This window comes from Ailuropoda melanoleuca, chromosome 10, assembly GCF_002007445.2.
Source record: "Ailuropoda melanoleuca isolate Jingjing chromosome 10, ASM200744v2, whole genome shotgun sequence".
NCBI lineage: Eukaryota > Metazoa > Chordata > Mammalia > Carnivora > Ursidae > Ailuropoda > Ailuropoda melanoleuca.
The window spans coordinates 65,207,218-65,218,341 of record NC_048227.1 but is presented as its reverse complement, the minus strand read 5'-3'; the positions used below and the strand labels follow the sequence as shown (position 1 = coordinate 65,218,341).

The 11,124-nt window shown below is 38.4% G+C and overlaps 1 protein-coding gene across 1 annotated transcript in view; it reads left to right on the top strand.

Annotated features, from left to right (window-relative positions):
• Positions 1 to 316: 316 nt before the first annotated feature.
• The window catches only part of TRAPPC3L (trafficking protein particle complex 3 like), a 34,876-nt gene continuing 24,068 nt past the window's right edge, over positions 317 to 11,124 (top strand). Inside the window, exons 1-3 of the mRNA XM_002924092.1 lie at positions 317 to 358; positions 3,419 to 3,516; positions 6,569 to 6,668. Of these exons, the coding sequence (XP_002924138.1) occupies positions 317 to 358; positions 3,419 to 3,516; positions 6,569 to 6,668 (240 nt within the window). The remainder of the gene's footprint in view (positions 359 to 3,418; positions 3,517 to 6,568; positions 6,669 to 11,124) is intronic.

The following is an 11,124-nucleotide window of genomic DNA, read 5'->3' as shown; positions in this document are numbered from 1 at the left end:
AATGCCTTGGCATGAGAGCAAAACACCACTCTAATGCTCCCTTGGGCTAAAGAATTTTCAGTAGCTGATGCTTCTGATCTGACTTCCCACTATCAGCTTTTATGCCTCTCGATTACAACTTGTACGCACAAGGGAAGCAGTGTTGGATCGGTGGCAAGGTACGTGCCCGTAGGGCCATCCTGCTCCTGATCGGTTTCCTCTTCGGCGCAGCTAAGAGCAACAGCAAGAGAGTGCACGAGTAGCACTCTCGTCTCAAAGCAAGAAGGAACCTGAGGAAAGAAAAATCTCAGACCGCATTCTTCGTCTCTCAAGCACCATGTCTCGCCCTGTGCTCAGAAGGCCAGAATACCACAAAATCGTAAGATCTTTTTATGAGCCTATTCTCCAAGAGGCCTTTCCTCTACCTCAAAGAAAATGTTTTCTGGAGTGATTTCTGGTTTATTTCAAAAGGTGACACTAGGCACAGACCTTTTTCAGTGGAGCAAGGGAGTATTTAGTGGAGCGGATCATAAATCACACTTCTGGGAATAGTACAATATCTCTAACACACTGTAACAGAGTAATTGCATCTTTATACATATTTTAGGGTTTTCTTTTGTGACTAATTAGATCCATAAAGTGTCAAATTTATCTCTCGTGTCTGACAGAAAATACGAAAAGGTTAAGCAATTCTTTGGATTTCATACTTCGTGAACTACGAAATGAAATGTATATAAAATATATATAAAGTAGTGATTATGTGTTAAATTAATGGGAATAGGTCAGCAAAAAACTCAGCATTAAAAGATTGCCTTTAGAAATGTATTTCCTTGTCTTAAATATAAGTATCTATTATTATAATTTGGTATGTGCTATTATCTTTTCTATATATTTCAAGCTCAGAGTTATTTTCAAAGCTTAATTATTTGCAGATTAGCTTTGGATAAATATTCTTCTTTAATCCTCTCATTAGAAGTTACAGATGTAAAATTTATCGTTATGTTGAAAGCTCTTTTCATTATTTCAGGAAACTGATGAGCATTGGAGAAAATTAATTTCAGTTATGGGTACTTGGAATTGTATGAGTAACTGTCACACCCCAGTTGGGAATGCCTCCAGATGGCCCCTCTGGCTTTCTGGGATCTTGATTTATTTTTATGTGGGGCTCGGAAATACTAAAAGGTATTGCAAAGTTCATCCTTCACCTAAATCACTTCATTTAAGTGTCAGTTAAAACACATTTTTATCCTAATGTATCCAAAGCCTCAAATAACTAGCGGTGTTCTATTTTTCAAATGTGAAAATGACTGTTTTTATTGTTTTATAAATTGTGAAGATAAATTTTACGTTGACATTTTCTGTTACCGGTAGTATAGATTTGAGACCTACTGGGCATGTCGTTCGAGGTACAACCTTTTACGAGGACGCAGAATGGAAAATACTGGCCCTCGTGGGTATCGAACTTGAAACTCACCTACAAGTAAACTGTAGTTAGTATTCACCCAACAGAATAAGAGAGGAAGAAGAAAATGCCATGATTTCAGTTTGGTCATATCATAAATGGCACAAAGCTGAGGCTCTGGCCTGTTCAGTAGAGTATAATTTCATTTCCTTTTATCTCTTTTTCAAATTCTTCTGTTTTTGTTGCTCATGGCAACAAGCACATTATTCTTTCTGTCTCTCTCCTTCAACCGTTGTTTGTTTTTATGCTGTGCTCTTACCACATAGCGGTAATTTATCTCCCGTGGTGGCTCCATATATATTGAGAAGATAGTTCATGTATAATTTATAGACATTTGTTTAAGTGTATGATTAGGTTTTTTGAGTTAAATAAGAAAAGAATTAAAATTGAATACATCATGACCTTTTAGTGATTTAACCATATTTTTGTTAAAATCACTTGCTTTACATTTCTTGCTTTCTAGTAGGAATATTACTGTACTTACTACTTTCCTATTCCTGACTCATACAGATTAGTCCTTAATGTGATGTCAATTCGTGTATCTAATGTGTATTCTACACACACTTAGGACATTTTGATTTATATTTTCAACATAAATGATCTCCACATATGGACATAATTTTGTAACTATAACTATTTAGATTCTATCCATTTAAATCTTATTTAGTTATAATAAATAGTCTATCTGATTAAAGAAGCCGATTTGTCATGATAGAAACCCATGTATATGGAAGTGGACTCTGGTGGTATTGGGCAAATTTTAGAAGTATTTAAATCAAAATTATATAACATTTACAGAAGTTACTTTGTTGAATGAATAAAAATTTTATTGATTTGTTTTGCCATTTTTCCCGTGCCTTAAAAAAGAAAAAAAAGAATGCATCTTACCAGGTCGTATCTTACCCTCCATGTCAGGCTACCCAAGATACCTGGGTCTAGAGGTAAAGACACCCCTTCTAACCTGGAATCCACACTTAGCTTTTCATGTAAATGCAAGATTATGCACGAAGTAAGATTACTTTCCACAGCGGCTCCCCTTCCTGCCTCCCTCTCCCACCCACCTCTATTTCAAATGGGCCTTCCCTTGTGCAGCTCAGAGATAACTGCTGTATCAGAGCGGAGCGGGCAGTCTCAGGCTCCACCCTGGCTCTGCCAATTGACTGCTAGTTGGACAAGTCGCTCATTCCTCCTGCGGCCTCATTCCCTCCTCTGTAGGACTGAAAGGACTGGAATAAACTATCCCTAGTATCTCCGTCCCTTTCTTAGATAGTTTTCAATAGCAGAAGCAAAACAGAGAGACTTTGTCAAATGGATTGATTGAGCTTTGCGTGTTGTTTCCCATGCTTTCAGCCTCTCTAACTAAGCCAAACCTTAATCATTCTTCGTTGTAGTCTTCATATTCAGTTCACTCTGAAAATAGGCCGTGTTTTGGACATCTATAAGAAAAGCACAAATTCTCCTTTTTTCACTAACTATAGAGAAAACAACATCTCACAAATTTGCTGCTACAGTTGGGTTCATCCTGACGGTCTCCTCGGCAGATCTGGAACCCCTTAGGGGTTGTGCAGACTCATGAGAAGTCTCAACCAATTATTCCTTCCAACTTAAAACATGGTCGGCCAATACCAAAGGCCATTCTAGAACAACAGAAATTTATATTAGCAATTATTTTTTTAAAAACCTTGCCCCATGAAAATACCTTGCAAGCTATGTAATATTACCAAATACATAGAAAGATTTCTCCTGTTAAGAAATTTATTTCATTTCACAGCTCTTTTCTCATCAGCAATGGATCCAAATATGGCCACAGCTTGTTCTCAAAAGTCAAAATTGTTGCAATAATTAGTTGGAGGGTGGAAAAAAATGAGCAGATGATCTCAAAGGCTGCCTGCAATTGGAAAATTTTGTTTAAAAAAATAGAGTAACACATTGTCCATAGCTTTGCCTAGAAAGTAAAACTAATCCTTTTTTCTCTAGAACAAAGATCTCTTTGTCCTCACCTATGGAGCTCTGGTTGCCCAACTGTGTAAAGATTATGAAAAAGATGAAGATGTGAATAAATATTTAGATAAAATGTAAGTACAAGTCTTTTATTCTCATGGAATGTATATTGTTTGTTAACTTCCTCTAAATTTTGTCCAACTCTAATGATTTTGCTCCACTTCACAAGCTCTTCTATTATTTCAATGAATCACATTTTAAAACTGAACACCCTTTCTGACAATTGTCATTTGGGCTGTCGTAAATTATAAAGTAAGAGGAAGGAAATTTTTTCCCTATGAAAATCAAGCTTGGAACATATCCTTTTTAGGTGGAAATCATTTCTTTGCTAGTCACTTACAAGCAAAAGTCTGGTAAAAACAGATTGTTCCTTTAACAAGGTGATGGATCATCAAATTTGATTCTTTTCAGAAGTCTTTCGTCCCTAATATAACTCCTAATATAACTCCTTCTAATATAAATATATGCTTACATAGGTATAGACCATTTGTGGCAGGATATGCAAAAAATTACTAACGGCAGTTGCCTGAGAGAACTTGAAGACGGGATTACATGTAGAATAGAGATTTACTTTTTCCTATGTAGTGTTTTTATTGTTTGAATGCTTTTACCATTGCTCTGCATATTTATTTAAAAATATACTAAAGGGAGAAACCCACCCCTTCCTTTTTAAAATAAAGTCCATTCTCCTTGTCTTTATTAATGGAGATTCCTTCTGCACAAATTCAACCTTTAATTTTCTCAGAATAATTATACGAGCATCAGATTATTGCTCAATAATAAACTATCTGTCAACATTTTTTGAGCCTCTTAATTATGGATCCTGAAACGGACTCTAACAGGGCAATCACCTGAAAGCCTACACTAATTAGAAGATTTAGTCAGAAAGGTTGAAGGGGAACTTGAGCCTAGTTGAGCATTTAGGGCTTTTAAAAAGGGTTCATTGTGGTTTTAGTTGGAAAACAGAAAGAAAGACAACATAAAGGAAAGCTTGAAAGGGTTTTCTTGAATGCTGGTTTCTTCCCTTTCTAAGCTTCTTCTTTTTCTACTAGAAAGTTCTTTTTCATTGTCCTGTGTTTATTTTGGCCCATGTAACTTTTTTTTTTCATTTCCTCTTCATTAGCCAGGAGTACTTCCTAAGATAAAACGTGTGTAATAGTGAGAGCTGCTTAAACTATTTTACCCTTAGGTTGTACTTGAACACCTGATAGAGCATTTCCAGAACACACATCATTTTATGTAGCTTATGTTAAATTTGCATTGTGTTGTGGAACAGCGGTAGAAAATGAAGAAACTCATTTATTTGACTGAAAAAACATACCTTGGTTAGCTACTTGGGTGCACGTTTTAACAAATAAGAATGAAATATTAAAGAATAAATTTTGAGAGGCTACAGAAAGGCCTTGCCTTAAGAACAGCAATAATTCACATTTGGATTTCTTTAATAGCTTCTGCTAAAAACATCTTACATTTTTAATCTGATATATAAACTATCTACTTTACAGAAACATACCCTTTGACCGAAACAAGATGTGTGTGTGTGTGTGTGTGTAGTGTGTATATATATTTGTGTGTGTGTATACACACACACACACACAGACACTGCACTGACCATAACATCCTAGCTTTCTTTTTTTTAAAAGATTTTATTTGTTTATTTGAGTGGGAGCAGAACAAGAGAGAGAGTGCGCGCGCGCGCGCGCACACACACGTGATGGGGGGCAGAGAGAGAGGGAGAAACAGGCTCCCCACTTAAGCAGGAAGCCTGACTCAGGGCTCAATCCCAGGACCCCGGGATCACGACCTGAGCCGAAGGCAGACGCTTAAATGACTGAGGCACTCGGACGCCCCCCCATTCGGCTTTCTATCACTTCCCACTGTCCAAGGCTGTAGATGTGCATACAAATTAAAAAACACTGGGAACATTTTTAAGTCCCAGTACAACTATTTCCGCAAAGTATACATTCTGTTCTTCAAAGGTTTCTTCAGTGTCAACTTTCTAGCTAGACTCATAAAATCGTTTTCTCAGAAGGCAAGTAAGCCAAATTGAGTATTTCTACCTACTCCGAAATAGCAATAGGCTATCTCATAGATTTAGTGAATTAATGAGCGCTCTGACATCAAATCCGTCTCCCCCCAACCACCCAGCCACCAAATATCTGCCCCCTTTTAGGCCCTTCGCACACTGTGGTGTCTTTATCTTGGTGGGCCTTCTGTTGCTCCGTTCACATCGTTTCATTTGTCTATGTACATGCGGTTGTGAAATTAAAAGATCAATTTTGTGCCAGTTGTTTAGCAAAAGCAGTCTTGCTCCTTTTCATTTCCACCATTCAGGTCACATTTGTTCAACTAGATTGAAAGTTCTTAGGTCTGTCTCGTCGCACGTGTCAGCTCAGCCCTGGCGCCGCGTGCTCAGCTGTGTCATGACATCTCAGGGAGAGGCCCTAACACTGTACTTCAGGCACGGCTCGATCCACTCGCGGTGGGGTGGAGCTAACAGATAGTACAAGTACTTTCTCCCAAGTCCCATAGATTCAGATCCCCTCGCATGAAAATGAATTTTCCAAATGTCACTTTTTTTTCTTTTCGCTAAACTTCAGAGTTCTAACTGCAGAAACCTACAGTGGCAACAAAAATCGATGTTTCTTTTCCTTTCTTCCTCTCCTTCTGGAGCCCATCCTGGACATGTTTGTCCTCTCACCATGAGAACTTTGCTAAGAGAAGAATGAGCAGCCAAGGACCACACCTTCAGCAGACAAGTTAGCTAGATCCTCATTCTGTTTCCATCAGCAGCTACTGGTGAGAAAGTTAGTTTTCAGTAAGATACATTAGGTGACACACCCCAACCTCCCTTAGCTATAATATACACTGTCAGATTTGGGCCAGCCTTACCTCCTCAGGCTTCTCTGCTCATAGAAAACTAGTTCATGTTTCCCGGATAATTGCTCTCCGCTTGTGTGTCTGTAAGACAAATACAGTGCCTACTGCCCCATAGCCATTGGACTTGTCCAATTTGCTTTACTTTGCTATCCATGCAAGTGCTAAACAGAGGACTCCATTCTTAAACACTGATAGCGTTCACTACTCAAATATTATTTTCAGACCATACTCTTTCCTCAATCACAGGGGATACGGCATTGGAACACGGCTGGTGGAAGACTTCTTGGCTCGATCTTGTGTAAGAAGATGCCACAGTTATTCAGAAATTACAGACATAATTGCCCAGGTAAATGCATTTTTAGCTCTTTCAAGATGTTTTGAAAATCTTTGATTTGTCCTCAGTTCTGTAGCTTTCTGCTCTCATTGGGTAGGTTCTATCTGTATTCATTATTAGGTGCTAAGAGATTCTGATTGAAAAGCATTTTATTTCAGCACAGGAATAAAGCTATTGTGAACAGAGATAAATGCTTTTAGGCACTTAAGGATCTATAGATTTTTCTGACCACACAGTGTGCGTGGAGTGTATGTCCCACACTGGGAAAAATGTTTTGAGATGGTAAACAGAAAGGCAGTGTAATAGGGCAGCCTCATAACTTGATGACACAAATCGGTTTCTTTGTATAATCACCTTATACACAGAAGCCATGGTCTTTGGCTGTCTCAGGGAATATTGTTGTGGCCATTTTATTCCCAGAGCAATGTTTCCCGAGATAAATAAAGCTTCCTGTAAAAGTATGTGCTCTAAGAACTTTCGCAGTCCTCATATACGAGAGACAACCTGGAATCATCTGAGACCAACTCAAACATCTTAGGTAGAAGATGAGATCGGGAAATGCATCCTTAGCCAGAATCCCCTCAGTCCGATGGTCTGCGATTATTAACCTAGTGTTGTTCATTTGGGACAAACCTGGAAAGTATACATGAGTATAAGATATTTATAAGGTTCAGGGATACCGCCTCCAGATTCTCACAACAGACCTATTAAGTTGGTCTCATTCTTCTTTTCTCTCCTGATCCTTAATATTACTATTTCCATACTGACTCTTCACATGAGTGGCAATAATCATTCTACATAGTGCTTTGTGATTCCAAATGCAGTTTTACATATTCTTTTGTCTTTTACCCTTGCAGTATCCCTGTGAAGCAGGCAGAGTAGGAGTTGTTCCCATTTTCCAGATAGGAAAACTGAGTCCCATGGGGCACCTGGGTGGCTCAGTCGTTAAGCATCTGCCTTCGGCTCAGGACGTGATCCCAGCCTTCTGGGATTGAGCCCGGCATCAGGCTCCTCCGCTAGGAGCCTGCTTCTTCCTCTCCCACTCCCCCTGCTTGTGTTCCCTCTCTCGCTGGCTGTCTCTCTCTGTCAAATGAATAAATAAAATCTTTAAAAAAAGAAAAAAAAAACTGAGTCCCAGAAAGACTATGATAAAAATTAAATACTAGTATATACAAAAAAAAAGTATGCCTTCAAAAACACAATCCAAATCAAAGATTTTCCCAATTTTTGTTATGATTACTCTCATTATTTCATTTCATCTCTCATTATTTCATTATTTCATGAATAACGTGGTTGAAATCAAAATCCAGGTCTTCTAGTCTCAGTGTAATGAGTTTACCACACAACTGAACAGGTTAAAAAATTCTCTTTCCCTGTTTGCAGAATATAACTGAAATAATGAAGCAGTAGTTTGAAAAATAAAAACAATTGTTCACTAAGCCAAGTTTATGATCAATGCTATAAAAATACTAGGTGTTTTAATGGGAAATATTTAAAATATATGAATGCAGATGGTTGTGTTCTATTTCTGTAAAATGTCATGGGGGTTTTGATGAGGTCTGATTGCATTGAGTTGGTAGATCACTTTGGGTAGTATGGACATCTTAACAGTGTTTAATCTTCTAATCTATGAACATGGGATGTCATTCCATTTGTTTGTTTTGTTTAATTTCTTTCGTCAATGTTTTGTAGTTTTCCATATACAAGTCTTTCACCTTCTTGCTTAAGTTTATTCCTTGGTATTTTATCCTTTTTCACTGATATTGTCAATGGTATTGTTTTCTTAATTTCTTTTCTGGACAGTTTGTTGTTAGTGTATAGAAACACAACTGATTTTGTATCCTGTCACTTTACTGAAATCACTTCTTAGTCTAACAGGTTTGTGTGTGTGTGTGTGTGTGTGTAGCATTTAGGGGTTTCCCATATATAAGATTGTATCATCTGTAAAAAGAGATCATTTTACTTTTTTCTTGCCAATTTATATGCCTTTCATTTCTTTTTCTTGACTAACTACTCTAGCTAGGACTTCTAGTACTATGTTGAGTAGAAACGGTGAGAAGCATCCTTCTTGCTCTTGATCTTAGAGAAAAATCTTTCCATTTCTTACCATTGAGTATGGCAATGGGGAAAGAATTGTCTTTTCAATGAATGGTGCTGGGAAAACTCGCTGTCCACATGGAAAGGAATAGAATTAGACTCTTACACCATATACAAAAATGAACTCAAGTGGATTAAAATATAAACATAAGACCCAAAACTGTAAAACTCCCAGAACAAGGGCTCCTGGGTGGCTCAGTTAGTTAAGCATCCAACTCTCGGTTTCAGCTCAAGTCATGATCTTGGGGACACACACACACACACAGGTTTTGGTGGAGATGTGGGGAGAATGGAACCCGTAAGGGCGCACTGTTGGTAGGAATTCAAAATGGTACAGCCACTATGGAAAACAGTTTGAAAGTTCATCAGAAAATTAAAAATAGGATTATCATAAGACCTACCAATCCCACTTCTGGGTATTTATCCAAAAAAATTGAAATCAGGATCTTGAAGAGATGTTAGCACCCTATATTCATTGCACCACTATGCGCAACAGCCAAGATGTGGAAACAACCTAAAAGGCAATCAACAGAGGAATAGATAAAGAAAATGTGGTATACACATACAATGGCATACTTTTAAAAAAGGGACATTCTGCATTGTGAAACAACATGGTTGAACCCAGACACAGAAAGACAAATAACTGCATGATTCCACCTAGATAAGGTATCTAAAATATTCAAATTCATAGAATCAAAGAAGGGAATGGTGTTCGCCATGGGCTGTGGGGAGGAGGAAATAGGGAGTTATTAACCAATGGGCATAAAGTTTCAGTCAAGCAAGATGAATGAGCTTTAGAGGTCTGTGGTCCAGCATTGTACCGGTCATCAACAGTAATATATTGTACACTTATAAATGTGGTAAGAGGGTAGATCTCATGTTCAGTGTTCTGATCCCAATTTTTAAAAAGCTTAAAAGAAACAAGTCTGTTTGATATAAAACTAAGAACATTCACTTTCCAAACATCTCTCCTCTAAACTTTTTATGTCTTTTTTATTTTTCTCATGTCATGGAAATTCTTATCTGCTCCTCCTGTCCTCAATAAACTGGGAGAAAATCCACTTCTACTCCTTTGCAAGATTCCTTCCTCCAATGAAGAGAATTTTTTGTCACCCTGACCCTTCTCTTGTACAGAGGGGTTGTCTCCCTTTGTACTTCCTTCAGAGGTCCGATTTCCTCCCACTTAATCATTTTCACTTCTCCAGCAAAATGTTCTTTCACATGTGGGAATGATGTCACCCAATTCAGAAGCATTTTAACACAGAGGAAGGGGCAGACCTTAGCTGCAGACTCACCCACAGATGCTTTCTTTATAATTGGCAGCTTTCATTAGGAGGTCTGGCCTTCAGCAGCATTGTCTCATTAATCCTTGTAAACTCTCCTGTTACAGAGTCAGTTTTAGGGAGGAGGGGAGCAAGGTCAGAGGAAATTTACCATAGTCACATGCTGCCCCTGGAGGATAGCAGGATCAGGGACAGAACCGAAACTTCGTGACTTTGTCTGTCTACCCCCACCCAGACCAGGCCCTCACCGCGGCATCCCTGCGTACTCAGCATTTTGGTGAGCTTTGGACCTCAGATTGCGCCATCTAGTGGTCGGAAGAGAAATCCTGTGACAGAGGCCAAATCTGCTCAAAAAGTTTGCAATCAGGTCTTTTATTTCATATAAAAAAGAGATGACAGGCTAATTCTAAAGTCATATACCTGCGACATTAGAATGTATCTGTTTTTAAACCATGATTGTATCATATGCAAGTCTACTTTTGTGGTGATTGCCTCAAATTTTAAATAAGATGTATAATTTATAAAGATTGTCAGCAGCATTATAAATGATTTGAAAAACTATTAGTAATACAGCTCCTTTCTTTAGAAAAGCTCAAAGTAATTGCCACCTATTATTTTTTTTCCCTTTCAAGAGTCTTGTGAAGTAAAAACAATAGCCATCATTAACCTCATTTTACTGATGACATAGCTCAGCCTTAGGATGTCGCCACAGTTACATCGTCAAAAAAGCCAGCTGAGAATTTACTTTTCCTGATCTTATTCCAGTGCTTTTCCCAAAATTAATTGTTTCTTTAAAATGTACCTACGGGGGCACCTGGGTGGCTCAGTCAGTTAAGCGACTGCCTTTGGCTCAGGTCATGATCCCAGGGTCCTGGGCTTGAGCCCCACATCGGGCTCTCAGGCTCTCTGTTCAGCAGGGAGCCTGCTTCTCTCTCTCCGTCTGCCCCTCACCCCGCTCATTCTCTCTCTCCCCACCCCCCATCTCTCTCTCAAATAAATAAATAAAATCTTAAAAAAAAAAAAAAAGAGTCCACATCCTGCTTAGCCACATTCCCAATGTGTGACCCTGAGCAAGTCACGCCACCTGT